General features: G+C 56.5%; 2 protein-coding genes across 2 annotated transcripts in view; both read right to left on the bottom strand.

Annotated features, from left to right (window-relative positions):
• The window catches only part of UNC45A (unc-45 myosin chaperone A), a 56,589-nt gene extending 47,983 nt beyond the window's left edge, over positions 1-8,606 (bottom strand). The window contains exon 1 of the mRNA XM_081227936.1: positions 8,603-8,606. The gene's annotated coding sequence lies outside the window, so the exon portion shown is untranslated. The remainder of the gene's footprint in view (positions 1-8,602) is intronic.
• Positions 3,927-14,452, bottom strand: FES (FES proto-oncogene, tyrosine kinase). The gene is made up of 19 exons (XM_081227938.1): positions 14,323-14,452; positions 13,719-13,940; positions 13,354-13,527; positions 11,856-11,952; positions 11,542-11,725; positions 9,480-9,617; positions 9,288-9,407; positions 9,030-9,152; positions 8,713-8,896; positions 8,507-8,590; positions 7,780-7,989; positions 7,327-7,449; positions 6,923-6,976; positions 6,002-6,120; positions 5,611-5,705; positions 5,372-5,495; positions 4,968-5,125; positions 4,730-4,852; positions 3,927-4,302 (listed from the first exon to the last, which is right to left on the bottom strand). The coding sequence occupies exons 2-19, from the start codon at positions 13,929-13,931 to the stop codon at positions 4,160-4,162; spliced, it is 2,466 nt and encodes an 821-aa protein (XP_081084064.1). The 5' UTR covers positions 13,932-13,940; positions 14,323-14,452; the 3' UTR covers positions 3,927-4,159.
• Between the last annotated feature and the right edge of the window lie 849 nt (positions 14,453-15,301).

Here is a 15,301-nt window from a genome sequence, read left to right as displayed (position 1 = left end):
TCCAGACAGCTCATTACTCACACTGAAGCAAAAGCAATACCAGCATATTGTCAGCTTCTCACATCCCTCCCTAGTGCCGCAGGATGACACTGAACTGGAGGGACAGGTGACAGGAGGCATGGTGGTAGGTCACTCTGTGGCTAAGGAGCCAACTCTAAACTATGGCCAAGCAGTTGTATGGCACCTGGCCTTACTCTACGACAGGAGGGGGCCCAATGGAAAGCCCTGCACTCAACTGAAACTAGAAAGATGGATGAAAAATGGTCTCCCATAATACAGGGAGTCTCCTCTCCAGGCTACTATGTCCCCTTGCTCCAGGAATAATAGTGGTGTATTCTGTCAAGACGCAAGTCACCCTACTCAAGCCTTGCTTACGTGGCCAATGTAGAGACATGCAAGGTTGTAAGGATGCCACAGTGGAGCTGTTCCCCTACATGCTCATACTGCTTACTGTTGGAACCCCTCAGACATAACCACTATTTTCATTTTTCTATAGCTTAGTTTTGCCTGTGCTTGAACTTCATGAATGGAATCATAAGTATGCACTCTTTCACATAGCGTTTGTCAACCTGTCTTTGAGATTCATCAGGGTTGGTACATGTACTTATGGCTTGTTCTTTCTTTTTTTTTTTTTTTTTTGCTGTACGCGGGCCTCTCACTGTTGTGGCCTCTCCCGTTGCGGAGCACAGGCTCCGGACGCGCAGGCTCAGCGGCCATGGCTCACGGGCCTAGCCACTCCCCGGCATGTGGGATCCTCCCGGACCGGGGCACGAACCCGTGTCCCCTGCATCGGCAGGCGGACTCTCAACCACTGCGCCACCAGGGAAGCCCTTTCTTATTCTTATGTAGGCATTTGGGTCATCTCCAGTTTATTCTGGTCCAAACATCCCTTTTTCCTTCTGGAACTTCAATTACTCATATTTTGGAGTCACACATGTTTCTTAGGCTCTGTTCTTTCCATTTCTTTTTTTCTCTCTCTCTATTTTAGTTTAGACTCAATCTATCTTCAAGTTCACTAGTTCTGTCTTCTGGTTAGGGAACTAATCCTGAGACTGTGTGTTGATCACAGTCTCTATGATTGTGACTTTATCCTTTAGCTCCATGAATTTTTAGAGTTTGTAATTTCAGAGATGGCATTTTTCAGTTCTACCTGCTCCTTTGATTCTTTTAAAATAGATTCCAACCCTGTTGAAATTCTCTATATTTGCACCTATTTTGTCCACCTTTTTCTCCATTTAACATATTAAGCATAGTTATTTTATTATTTTTAAAGTATTTATTTATTTATTTATTTATTTATTTATTTTACTTATTTTGGCTGTGCCGGGTCTTAGTTGCGGCATGTGGGGTCTTTAGTTGTGGCATGCGGAGTTCTTAGTTGCAGCATGCGAACTTTTACTTGCGGCATGCATGTGGGATCTAGTTCCCTAACTAGGGTTGAACCCAGACCCCCTGCATTGGGAGCGTGGAGTCTTACCCACTGGACCACCAGGGAAGTCCCAAGCATAGTTATCATTTGTGGGTCTGCTTCTACAGTTTATTTTTTCTCTTGTGTATTGGCCCCATTTTTCTCCCTTTTTGCATGTTTTATAATATTTGAGTGTATGTTACATATTGGGTATAAAAGAAAGGTAAAATATGATGTTATTCTCTTCCCCAACTTCTCCCTGAGGGTTCCCAGAGAAGCCAGTTACCTTGATGTAATCAAGCATTGAGTTGAGTTGGGGCAGAGTTATAGTTCTGATAAAACTCCGTCCTCCCCTGGATCGCCCCCATCCTCTGAGATTTAGGAAAGCCTGGCCAGTCTCTGTCTCTTCCAGCCTTTCAAGTGATGCTTTAAAGAGATTTTGAGGTTAGCTCTTTAGCCTCCCAACTCAGACAGGTTCAAAATTTGGCCAATGGGACTTCCCTGGTGGTCCAGTGGTTAAGAATCTGCCTTCCAATGCAGGGGACACGGGTTCGATCCCTGGTGGGGGAACTAAGATCCCATATGCCATGGGGCAACTAAGCCTGAACGCTCTAGGACCTATGTGCCACAACTAGAAAGAGGCCTGCGCTCCGTGACGAAGAGCCCGCGTGCTGCGACTAAGACCCAATGCAGCCAAAATAAACAAATAAATAAATATTTTTTAAAAAAGAAACAAACAAAGTCTGGCCAATATCTTGAGGGGGAGACCAATTATTGTTTGTTTCAGGCCCCCTCCCTCTAAACACCTGCCTTTCCAGCCCAGCCCCTTCCTAGTTGCCCATACTGCTCCAGAACTCAGCAAATGTTCCATGGGGGAAAACTGGCATTGCATTTTGGGTTCCTCCAGGTACCAATCCATAGCACTGTCCCTGTAAGCACCAGAAACTCCATTTCTTTTTTTCCCCAGTAGAGTCTTTCTGTTTGGGACAATTCTGATTATCAGAGATGTCCCATCTCAGCAAATGTCTCAGGGAAGAAAACAATTGCCCGTCATCAGTTCACCTTGAAGGGGCTTTCTCCTCCTTGAAATTTTAATTCATATGTTCTTTCTTTCTTAACACCCCTCGCCATTGTCTTTAAAAATTATTATTTTCATCGTATGTTTCCTCCTAGTTGTTGCAATGGGCGTGGGGACCTGCGGGGACCTACCACATCCTACCCAGAAGCAGAAGTTCTTCAGTTCCGCTTTTTACCACTTCAAATGGAGATACAATTTGAATTGTTAGTATTTTTACTTAGTCACACTCTAACTTGATTTCCTCTTATTGAAACAAGTATTGTCTTTTATCTCTTTGAAAATAGATATCAACTACTTCATGGCCATTTTACCTCAGAGTTCTTACTGCTTTGCTCTTTGGTGCTATAAATCTTTCCAGGTTTCTGTTTTCCAGTCTATTCATACTTCTTTGTCTTCTTCTTCTTTTTTTTTTTGGCTGCACCATGTGGCATACAGGACCTTAGTTCCCTGACCAGGGATCGAACCCGCACTCCCTGCAGTGGAAGTGTGGAGCCTTAACCACTGGACCGCCAGGGAAGTCCCTCTTTGTCTTCTTGACCTTCACCATTGCTGCTAGAAAATTTTCAGATAACTTTGTAGGTTTCGGGGGAATTTTTTTTTTAATTAATTAATTTATTTATTTTTGGCTGCATTGGGTCTTCGTTGCTGCGCGCGGGCTTCTCTTGTTGCGGAGCATGGGCTCTAGGCGCATGGGCTTCAGTAGTTGTGGCACACAGGCTCAGTAGTTGTGGCTCATGGGCTCTAGAGCACAGGCTCAGTAGTTGTGGTGCACGGGCTTAGTTGCTCTGCAGCATGTGGGATCTTCCTGGACCAGGGCTCGAACCCGTGTCCCCTGCACTGGCAGGCGGATTCTTAACCACTGCACCACCAGGGAAGTCCCAGTTTCGGGGGAATTTAAGGGAGGAGGTGAGGGCTCCCCGCTCTGCTACCCATTGCTCAGTAAACTTGTCTTGAGAGATGGGAATATTTTCTTTCTCTTCAGCTACTCCAGTCCCCTTGGAGTAGAACTCTAACTTCCCCTGACACTCTCCTCTTCCTGTTTCTCATGTGACTGTGGTACACAGACATAGTGTCTCTGACATTTATAAGCTAATGACTTTCAAACCTCAGTTGCCAGCCTTTACTTCCATCTGAGCCTCCAGACTTATATGTCACACTTACATCGCCACAGGCCCCTGAAATGCAACATCTCCAAACTCACCATACTTCCTGCAGCTCGGCTCCTCTGCCTGGGATCCTAATTCAGAAATAACACCACCATCTGGTCAAGAAGCCTGTATATCATCCTGATCTCTCCTCCTCTTCCCCAAGTCGCACATCCAACAGCTACCAAACCATGTCAGTTCTGCCCTGTGAACACTGTCCGTCCTCCTCCTTCCCCACGGCCACGGTACAGGGCCTCTTTTCCTTCTAAGACCTGCCCTCCAGAGGAGCGCGCATGCCAAGAGCACTTGATGGGCACAAATGGTTTTTATTATTTCTGCCTGGAAGAGGAATCCCTGGCAGGAACAGGGATGTACAGCAGACACGGAGCTGCATCCCTGCCGGCAGCATAGATACCGCTGGCTGGAGTCCAGGATGATGAAGAGCTGTCCAGCGGCGTGACCTGGAGCTGGTGAGGAGGTATAATCTTGCCTGCAGAGGTCACTGGCTTGAGAAGTGGGGCCCCAGTCTCACCGATGCCGCTTTCGGATGCTCTGCAGCTCCTGGTAGATGGTGCTGAAGCTGGGTCGCTGCCCGGGCTCGGAGGCCCAGCACTGCTCCATGAGTCTGAACACAGCGTCGGGGCACAGTTCGGGGCAAGGCAGGCGGCCCCCTGAGGACAGGCACAGCACACCAGGCGTGAGGAGGGGGTCTGAGGGGCCCTGGCAGCCCCTGGGACATGCCATGAGCAATGGGAGCTGCTTAAGGTACAGTGTTCTTAAGGAGCCCCGTTTCTTCACCAAAAGCACAGAGATTCTAATCTCAAGCCACCATGTGCTAGTTGTGTGATCCCTGCAAACCTCAGTGTTTCCTTCTGTAAAAGGGGCCTATGAATCCCAACCTCACACGTTATGAAGAGTAAATGAAATAAACAGATGGCCTGGCACACAACAGGGTTCCACTGGATGGTAGCTCTAGGATTATCCTTACTCTGCCTCAGCGGGAAGGATAGGGCGTTAGGAGGCCTGGAGGAGTCCAGCTGGAGCGCTGGGAAGAGGGCTTGGCTCTGAGGCCACCGTCACACCGCAGGGTTCCCTTACCCTTTTCCACAAACTCCCGAGTCTGCTGATTGCTGAGGTTGGGGTAGGGGGAGGCCCCCAGGCTGAAGGTCTCCCAGAGCAAGATGCCAAAGCTCCACACGTCGCTCTCGGAGGAGTAGCGGCCTACGAGGAGGTGAGGTGGCGTGAGTGGGCCACACCCATTGGCCAGAGAAGGGCAGGTGGTGGGACCCATGCCCAGTCTTGGGCCCTGCAGCCAGAGCGGATCAGGCCCAGGTACCGTAGTTCAGGGCCTCGGGTGCGGTCCACTTCACGGGAACTTGTCTGAGACCCCCCGAGGCTGCGTAGATCCCGTCGGCTTCCTCCCGGGACATCCCAAAGTCACTGATCTTCAGGACATTCTTCTCTGTCACTAGGCAGTTCCGAGCAGCCAGGTCCCTGGGCGAAAGCAGGACAGGGGCTCACTTAGCCAATATCCACGCAGCACCTGCCACCTGCCCGGCCCGGGCTCCCTAGACACAGCCACGAGCCGAAGCTGCCCCTGCTCCTGGGATGCCTGGTCCGTCAGAGAGGCAAACTCCACCCCCGGAGCTAGTGCCTGCTGGTGAGGGGCAGCAGCGCCTGCATCTGGTGCGGGGGCGGGGGGGCGGGTGTCGGGACTGCCTGCCGCGCCCACCCCCTCACCGGTGGATGCAGCACTTGCTCTCCAGATACTCCATGCCCGCAGCCGCATCCCCTACCATCTGCAGCAGAGTCTTCACCCTCAGGCGGGCTCCCTCTGTCCGGAGGAAGGTCAGGAAGTCGCCCCCTGGGAGTGGGCGGTGGGGACGGGGAGCTCAATGAGCCTTCTGGGGGTCGGAGGCGGTGGGGAGACCTAGCCCAGCGGCGCACCCCAGCCCTGGAGGTCAGCTCGCTCTGCTCACCCTGCACGAGCTCCATGACGATGTAGATGGGCTGCTTCTGGGTGCAGACGCCGATGAGACGCACGATGTTGGGATGGCTGTACTGCTTCAGGATCCTGGGGGCGGGGGCGCAGGGCTGCTCAGGCTCCCACCTCCGCTGGGTGGGGGGCCTTACACATTCACCTCGTCGGCCCCAGGAGCCCAGGGAGCCTGAGGCAGGGTGAGAGCAGGGTAGCAGACCTGGAAGTGTGACTTTGGGTGGGTCCCAGAGCCTCGACCCCTCCACACTACGGGGGGGTGGGGTTGTGAGGATGAAATGAAGTCAAGCACTTCCGAAGTCAAGCACCCTGCCGTGCACGCAGAGGAGCCCTTCCTATGTGGAACCTCCAGGGGTGGGTATTTCATCACCCACCTCGCTTCCTGCAGAAACTTGGCCTTGAGGTCGGGTGGGAGCGTCTCGCGGCAAGATTTCACGGCCACCAGGGTGTTGTCCGCTCTCAGGCGTCCGCTGAATACTTCGCCAAAGTTCCCCTGAAACGGTCTGGGGCTCCTATCTGTCTTCCCTGGACTGTGGTCCTCTCCTGCACTCGGGGCAGAGCCCACCTTGTCCCCACCGGCCCTTGCCTCAGTGCCCCCATGCTCAGACCTGCTCATCCCGGCTCCCTGGTCGGGGGACGAAGTGTACACATGGGACAGGCAGGGAGAGTCACCTCTGACTTACCATGTTCACTGAGAAGTGACACGGAAGTCCAACAATCACTTTTGCTTGGGTTGGTAAAGCATTATGGTTTTTAGGAAAGTGTCTTCTTTCCTGAGTAGGTATTTTATTTTATTTTTATTTTTTTTTAATTTTTATTTTTAGGCCACACTACGTAGCATGTGGGATCCTAGTTCCCTGACCAGGGATCGAACCTGCGCCCCACCTCACCGTCGCGTTGGAAGCACAGTCTTAACCACTGGACCTCCAGGGAAGCCCCCTAAGCAGGTATTTTATAGCTCATGTGAACGGAGCGTGTCTCTCTTCCCTGAGGAGGCAGGGGTGGGGCGGGAAGTGTGTGTGTGTGAGTGCCATGGGGTGGGTGCTGGTGGCAGAGCCATCTCTGGGGAGCTTCCAGGGCAGGTGCTTTCCCCCCCGGTTTCCTGCAGGACAGCGTATGGCGGTGGCTAGGCAGGGAGTCAGGGGTCCAAGTTGGAACTCAGACTGAGGCAGGGAGGCTGAGAGCCCTCTGCGGGTGGGGCCCTGGTGTCACTCGGCCTTTGGGTTGGAAGGAAGTGATACTGGGGGAGGGGAAAAGCAGGCGGCCAGGAGCCTGGCAGAACGCACTCAACTCACCCGCCCAATCTGCTCACCCAACACCAGGTCCTCATGGCTTAGTGCCCACTTGTCCTGGGGAAGGGAGGAGTCGGGGGGGGGGTCAGAAGTCAGTGAAGGGAGGCAGTGCTGGGCCCTATCAAGGACTGAATACCCCCTCCCAATGCTGTGTCTTTCATTTCTTGGCACCTTGGATCGTTGGTCTGCAAAATGGGGGTTGGACACAAGATCACACTTAGATGACTCAGGGACCAGGCAGGGGCACTAAATGGGTGAGCACCAGCCAGGGGTGTGTGGCCCAGGGAATGGGAATGACCTTGACATTCCAAACCTAGAGGGAGGCCGGCCCCCTGGGGAGTGTATAGGACCTGGAAAGCCCTTCCTGCTCTGATTCTGTGTGGGCCTCAGTCCTGCCACAGACTCACCTTGGGCACAGCCCTGTTCAGGATGATACCGCTTTTCTTGGTGAGGGGCTGCTGGGAGCGCAACAGGTGGTCTACGAGCAAGGGGATGCTGGGAAAGCCATCTCCTTCCAGTCGGTACAGGTTCTGTGGGATAGGGGGAACTGGGGTCAACAGCCTCCATTGCTGAGGGGGCCTGAGCCCTGGGAGAGGAGAGGAAGAAAGAACGGCAGGGAGAAAGGGCCTGCCTGGGATGAGAGGCAGAGACCTGATGCTGCACAACAAGTCTGCTCCCCCGTCCTATGGGAGGACGCACACCTGTTTGGGTGCAGGGACTGGGTGGTCTCTGGGGCCCCTTTCAGCCCTGCCGGGGAGACATCTAAGACATAGCAGCTCCTTTCTATGCTCCCTGGTGAAGGGGAAAGGAGGGGAGGGAGGGGAAGGGAAGGGAAAGGCTGGGGTTCAGGCCCCACTCACGTCAGCGTACTGGATGATGAAGTGTCGGGGCTGGCCGTCCCACAGCACAGACAGCACGTACTCCTGCTTGCCCTGGCTCTCCCGGACCACGAAGTCCCCAGAGTGTGTCAGCAGCTCAGCCACCTCTGCCCGCGGGATGGCTCCGTGGTACCACAGCTGCTCATGCAGGGGCTTCTGCACCTCTGGAACAAGCTGCAGCGGTGGGGGGAGCTAGACAGGGACAGAGGAGGAGCAAGGAGGGGTCACTCAGCCAGCCCATCAGCGGAGGCCACCAGGCCGGCCAGCTGGGGGGTGTCCGCCTCTCTCTCATATACTCCTCGTCCTCACAAAGCACACGAATGCCACAAAGAGCCATCTGCAACCCTTGGAGCCAGCAATAAACTCACCCAGGCTGGGTGATCCCAAACAAAGCTTTTGCCTTTTCCTCCAGGCCACAGCCCCCAACCACTCCTGGAGCAGAGAGAGCCGTGGGGTAACGAGGCTGCAGGTCCCTTTCACACACGTGGGTGGTGGAGAGGAAGAGGGTACGGGGGTGGCACGGAATCCCAGGGAAGGGAGGGGCTCCCCAGTAAAAGTGGCCTTGGAAGAGCCTCCTCTCTAGGGCAACCCCGCGACTAAATCCAAAGCACGTGGTAGGAGGGGCTTAGGGAGACATCCCTGAGACCGTTGGCCTGGTCCACCCTTTAGAGAAGGGCAGAGGTGCGGGTCCAGGCTGGGCTCCACTCACCGAGAACTTGGGGCGGAAGATTCCTGAGATGTGGCTCTTAAGGATCTCCAGGGTGGGTGTCCTTCCCCCTTCTCGCTCCTGCTCCTGAGGCCAGGGACAGACGTCAGCGGGTGGCCAGGCTTGGGGAGGGGGAGGGCGAAAATGAGGAGCGCGGCCCCCGGTGGGCGGGCAGGGCTGGCGGCGCAGGCTGCGGGAGGGCGGCTCACCGAGGACGAGGTGGAGTGGCGGTCGTCCTGCAGCAGCACGGGCAGGGGCTCACCGGGGCCCAGCTGCTCCAGCTTGGCCTGCAGCAGCTCCTGCTGGGCCTGCAGCTTGGCCTGGCTGCACAGCGCTACCTGCAGCCCCTGCAGTGCCTCCTGCAGCATCTGCTTCTTGCCCAGCAGCTGCACCCTGTGGGCAGGGGCGGGTGGTTGGGTGGGGGGAGAGAGGGGCTCAGCCTGTAGCTGATGGCCAGCAGTGCGTCAGGCAGGCCGGACGGAGGGAAGGGAGGGCCAGGAGGCTGCTGTAGGCGGGCCCCACTCACCGCTCCCGGGGGTGGGTGGTCTGCTCCTCAGTCCAGAGCTCGTGCTGCAGCTGAGTGACCACCTCCTGCCGGCTGAGCACTATCTCAGTGGCCACGGCCAGTTCTTCTGTCACTGAGGTCAGCCTGTGCCCAGAGGAAGGGCAGTGTTAGAGCCAAGCCCCTGAGATGCATCCCTGCGGGGCCAAGCAAGCCTGAGGGCTGGCCACAGCTCTGTGTGGACGGCGTCTACCCCCGACCCCCAGCCGAACCACCACACACGTGTGCTGCACGCTTTCCACAGTCAGCTCGTTCAGCTGCAGCTCCCCGGGCTCCAGCAGTTCAGCCTCCTCAAGCAGCGACTCATCAAAGGTGACACAGGGTGGGACGTCAGGTGTGGACCTGCGGGGGACACTGCCCATCAGTGCACGGGCCAGCAGCCCTGGCACCCAGCTGCTGCAAGGAGGGGCTTACCCATACTGTTGCAGGAAGCCTTGGTACTCGGCCTCAGGCTGGATGTGGGCAACCGCTGCAGCCATCTCCTGGTGAATGGCCACCACCTCGTCCTGCACCAGGCTGCTAATCTCCAGGTATTCCTGTAGGATCTCCTTCCTGCCCCCAGACGGGACCCCGGGTCAGGGGGGCCTCAGGCTGGAAAAGGCTAGGAAGCTTGGGGCCCGTGGCACTGGATTTGGACCCACCCTGGGGTTGATCCCCGCCACCCATCATTTACCAGTCAAATGACCACAGGCAAGGTACTTAGTGTCTCCTGGGAGTTTGTAATAAGGCCCCAATGAGAGCCTATGTGCAGAGTGTGTGGTTTGAGGAAGTGCTCGGTAAATGTGAGCTACAAATGTGCCTGCCCTGGGCATAGCCCCACAGCTGGGGCTCCGGGGCTCTGATACACACGTAAGCCATCGATGTGCTGCTGAGCCCGCACTTATAGCTCCCTGAGCTCCAGTCTCATGTAACTATCCACCTACTCTAAATGTCCTGTTGGACATCTCTCAGACACCCAAACTCCACCAGTTGAAAAATGAACTGCTGGGACTTCCCTGGTGGCGCAGTGGTTAAGAATCCACCTTCCAATTCAGGGGACACGGGTTCGATCCCTGGTTGGGGAACTAAGATCCCACGTGCCGCAACTATAGAGCCCATGGGCTCTGTAACCCGCACGCTGCAACTAGAGAGACGCCTGCACACCACGACGAAAGATCCCGCGTGCCACAACTTAAGACCCAACATAGCCAAAAGTAAATAAATAAATATTTTAAAAAAGAAAAATGAACTCCTATTCTTATCTCCTGAACCTGCTTCTCCCATCTCATTCTCCATGTAACCTCTACCACCCAGGGGCTCCAGGCCAAATCCTTGGAGTCATCCTTGACTGCTCTATCCACACCCTACTTCCAGTCCATGAGGAATTCTCACTGGCTCCACCTTCAAAGTACGTCCAAGACCTGACCACTTCTCCCCTCCATTGCTACTGCCCAGGTCCAGTGGCGTGGTCTGTGGTCTGGATCACTGCAGTAGCTTCCTGCCTGGTCTCCCTTGTCCTGTCTTGCCCCCTGAAGTCTGTTCTCAACACAGCAGTCGAACTGACCTGATTAAGACAGCTCAGATCATGCCGCTCTTCTGGTCCACCCAGAGCCAAAGTCCTCACAACGGCCTGAGGGACCCTCTATCATCCCTGGACTCCTCCAGCCCCGTGTCTGACTCTGCCCTTCCCTCACTCTGCAAAGGCTACACTGGCTTCCTTGCTATTCCTTGATTTCAGGCGCTCTCCCACCTTGCGGCCTGTGCACCTGCGATTCCTCTTTCTGGAATGGCCCTTCTTCAAAATCCCCCTGGTTCACTTCTGCACTTCTGAGGCTTTCCCAGACCACTCCATTTAAAACAGCAAACCTGGGACTTCCCTGGTGGCACAGTGGTTAAGACTCCGCGCTCCCAACGCAGGGGCCTCGGGTCCAATCCCTGGTCAGGGAACTAGATCTCGCATGCATGCTGCAACTAAGAGTTTGTGTGCCACAACTAAGGAGCCGGCGAGCTGCAACTAAGGAGCCTGCCTGCCGTAACTAAGACCTGGCGCAACCAAACAAATAAATAAAAATGGCAAAAAAAGAACATATTCCTTATAAATAAATAAATAAATAAATAAAACAGTAACCTCCTGCCCTGTCCCCCTGCCTCCCTATCCTCTTGTTTTATTTTTCTCCATAGCACCTATCACCTCTAACATGCTTTCTACTTTACTTATTGATTTCCTTTTCTTTCTCCACAAACGAATGATCCTAGAGGACAGATATTTTTGTCTACGTTCTCTGCTGTATCACACAGCAGAGCCTAGAATGGTGTTCAATAAACATAATAAAACCCTGCAATAATGGGCCCAGAAAAATGTAATTTGGATGTAAACTGACTGGCCCAGGGCATGTTCTCACGTGACTACACACTTGTCACTTTTACAGGACTTCGTTTTCTGGACCCTGCCTCTGGGCTTCAGGGCTGTAACGGGGGTCGGAGGGTGTGGGCTTACAAGATGCACGCCATCTCCTGGTGCAGGTCCTGCAGGGACTGGAGCAGGCCGGGCAGCATGAGCCGGTGGTGGTGCTGGTGGTGTAGCTGCGCAGCCCGCACGCCCAGCACATAACGGTTGTGGTGAGCAAAGAGCTTCCACAAGCTGCGCACGTACTTGTCCTTGGCTTTGTCACGGTCTTTGTCTGCCAGGTTTGGGGAAGGAGGTGTGGGTGACAGCACAGAGGCCTGGGTAGCACCCCCCTCCCCGGGTACCTGTGGACAGGTCTGGGCTGGCTTGGGATTCCCATCCTGCCAGTGAGGGAAGCTCCGGACCTTTGCTGGCCTCCTGGTACTTGCGTCGGGCCTGGGCGCTGTCCCGTGCCAGGGCTCGGTACTGGCTCTTCAGCTTCTCAATGTCCTGGCTGTGGGTCTGGAGAGAGGAGAGACCAGTGTGGGACAGCAGGTCCCCAGAGGATTCCTGCCCAAGGTGAAGCCCTGGACAGGTTCTGCAGTCCAGGCGGACAGCACATCCAAGTTCATCCTTCAGGAAGGGCCTGGAGACCTCTGGGACTTAGCCATTGCTGCTAAGGTTAAGGTCAGAGGAGTCAGGCTAAGGACAGGCCCCCGGGGGCAGCAGAGAGCCGGACTGGGCAGGCGACAACTGTCCTTCCTTGGTCTAGAGTGGTATCTGGTGGCAACTAAGGTCCAGTGGCAGGCGTGTGTGCTTGGTTTAACACTCTGTTGATGCCATCTTGAAATTCTTAATAATTTTTCGACAAGGGGCCCTGCGTTTTCATTTTGCACTGGGTCCCACAATTATGTTCCTGGTGGTCAAGACCGGAGTTCTCATCCCAGTTGCCTGTTTCTGCACTGGGGTGCTTAGGGCAAACTCCACTCCTCTCCTCTGAACCTCAGCTTCCCCATCTGTAACAGAGCTAAATGCACAGACTAGATCAGCCCTTTTCTTAAGGGCCAGGTGGTAAACACTGTAGGCTTGTAGACCATGCAATCTCTGTTGAACTTGCTGGGCTCTGCCACTGTAGCTCTTTAGTAGCCACAGATAATATGAAAACATATGGGCAAGGCTGTGTTCCAGTAAAACTGCCTGCAAAAGCAGGCTGACCCCTGAATTAGATGATCGTCTGGGAAGAGAGGAGTGGGTGAAGGCTGGCCACCAGGGGCCGCTGTGGGTCTGCAGCAAGGCTGGGTTTGCTCTGGTAGAAGGGGTGTGGTGCAGGCGGCTGCCCAGCACATTGAATAAGAAGGCTAAAGCATCCGCGTAAATAGCTCCAATCAAACAGCCTCTAGTCAGAGGAGCTGGGCAGGATTCAAATGCAGGCAGACCCACTTCACAGCCCCAGTCCTTAACCTCCGAGTCAGGGGGCCACACTGCTGCCTTGTGAAGTCTCTGGGTCCCTGGGAGAAGCCAGCCTGGGCCAAGGGCGGGGAGAGTAGCCCTCATTCCTCTCACTGTCTCTCGGACCCGAGGGCCAGCTGGTGCAGTGCAGGAGGTAGGTCACAGGTCCTGCGCTCCTCCCAGGCAATGGCTGGATCACTCATCCTTGTACTCCCAGCACTCTGCTCAGGCACACAGTAGGGTGACAGAAAAGGCGTGGAGAGAGAGGCCCTGCTGCAGCCCGGCCCAACGTACGGGCCGGGAGGTGGGGTGAGGGGAGGAAGCTGGGCTGGAGCAGGTGCTGGGGGTGGGCCTGTGGTCAGATACTTACACTTCTTCAGTGAGTCCAGGGGTTCCTTGCAAAACCAGCCCTTTTCAGCTCAAAATGTAGGCAGAAATGACCAGGTGAAGCCCGGGTGCCACCCACCCACCCACCTTGGTGAGCTCCTGCTGGAGCTGCTGCCACTGCTCGTTGTAGGTCTTGCGCAGCTGCTGCCGCTCCCGGATCAACAGGCTCAGCTTGCTCAGTGGCCCTGAGTTCAGATCTTCTGCGTGCTGCCTCAGCAACCGGCTCAGGCCCTCCGTCTGGCTGGTGATCTCTGCCCAGGACTACAGCATGGGGCGGGCAAGGCAGGGAGTGGGGGACAGTGGCTCCCACGCCTGGGCCTGCCCAACCTCCAACCCTCCCCAGTGGGCTCCGGGAAAGGAAGGGGCGGGCAGATCTACCCGGCACCCACAGGACTTTGTTGGTCGAGGGTGGGAAGGGTGGTGAGGAGGCCTAGGGCCCTGTAGAATCCCACCTGAGTGATGGGGCTCTGGGAGCTGATGCCCCGGCTCTGGCCCCCGCTGTCCTGCAGTGACATGTGGTGCAGCAGCCCAGCATATTCTCTGTCACTCTTGACCCGCTGAGCCATCCACTTCCTCATGCCCTCCAGCAGCCGAAGCTCGGCCTCCTGCATCTGCTGCACTGCCCCGTGGCCCTGGGGACTGCACAGCTCCGAAGAGAAGCCCATAGTGTGGTCCTGGGGACCAAGAGAGGAGAGGCCACCACTGGGGGCAAGGCAGAAGCTGGAGACGGGCGGGCAGGACAGGGAAGCTAGGGGCTGCCGGGCCAGGAGGAGCCGCAGACAGGCAGGAGGTGGGGGCCTGTCCCGCTGAAATGCAGCCATGGGTACAGAACACGGCCTGGCCTGGGAAAGCCCTCATTGCTTCCTGTGTCCCAGGTCGAGGCCTGGTGCCAGGGGTCTCCTTCCCAGCCCTGGAACAGAAACCTCCCGGAGCCTCCCTCCCTGGGCCCTTCCACCCAGCACCCGCTGCAGGGGCAAGGTGCACACAAGGCTGCCCCTGCCTGCGCCCCAGGCAGCCGCCGCCCGGGACCCTGCCCTTCCGCAGCCCCTGCCCTACCTGGTCCCGTGTCCCGCTCTCTGATCGCCTGCCGGGCCCCTGCCCACTGCCTGCTGACCCCGCTCCCCGTGCCCGCCGCCGCTGCCTCCTGGGTCTCGGGGCAGGAGTTAACCGCGTGGGCAGCTGATCCTGGGGCTGCCGAGGACAGACTCAGACTCAGGCCCGCACCAGCCGGGGCCAGTTCCTGATTCCGCGTTTCCTCCTCCTGCGGTTTCAGTTGGCCCCGGCCCCGGGGCGGGCCGGCTGAGGGGAAGGGGCGGGCAGGAGCCCCCGACGCCTGCCCGCCCCCCTGCCCAGTGCAGGCCGCTGCCTCAGCCGGCTACACGGCCACGGAAACGGAAGGGAGGAGGGGGCTGGGAAAGAATGGCCCAGAAGAGAGCAGCCTGCGCCCGGCACTCCCCAGGGCCCGGACAGCGCCCAGGAACACGGGGAACGGCCCAAGGGGGCGGCGGTGGGCGCCTGGCACAGGGCCGGGCTGCAGGATTGCGTTGGGCCGGGGAGTCTGGGGGTCCAGGGTTTGGGGGCGGGCGGGCAGTCCGAGCAGCAGGCCAGGGCGGCCCCAGAAGAGGAAGGGGGAAGCCTAGGCCAGGCCTTCCCCACCCCACTGGATTCCCCAAGGAGAGCTCAGGCGCCAGCCTCCATTTGAATAAAATTTCCAAGTAAATATCCCGAGGAGAGGCCTGCTTCTCAGGCACAGATCCTGGTGGAACTGGCACGGCTCCTCCACCCCCAGGCAGGGGCTTCCTGTCCCTAGGGAGAACTGTGGCAGGCGAGGGGCCTGGGCTGGGGAGTGGAGAGGTATGACGTTCCCAGTGTGGGACTCAGGATCTCCCCAGCAAAAGCCATCTTGGTCCAGTTAGGCCCCACCGAAGGCCTCAGCCCTACAGCTGGCGGCCGGGCTACTTCAGCCAAGGGAGACCCTGAGCAACTGGACACAGGCCATCACTCTCCACCCTGCTGGAGTCCAGGCCTGTGGGGG

This window comes from Mesoplodon bidens, assembly GCF_964165515.1.
Source record: "Mesoplodon bidens genome assembly, chromosome: 3".
Taxonomy (NCBI): domain Eukaryota; kingdom Metazoa; phylum Chordata; class Mammalia; order Artiodactyla; family Ziphiidae; genus Mesoplodon; species Mesoplodon bidens.
The sequence above is the reverse complement of the archived record's forward strand: the minus strand, read 5'-3'. Positions and strand labels throughout refer to the sequence as shown.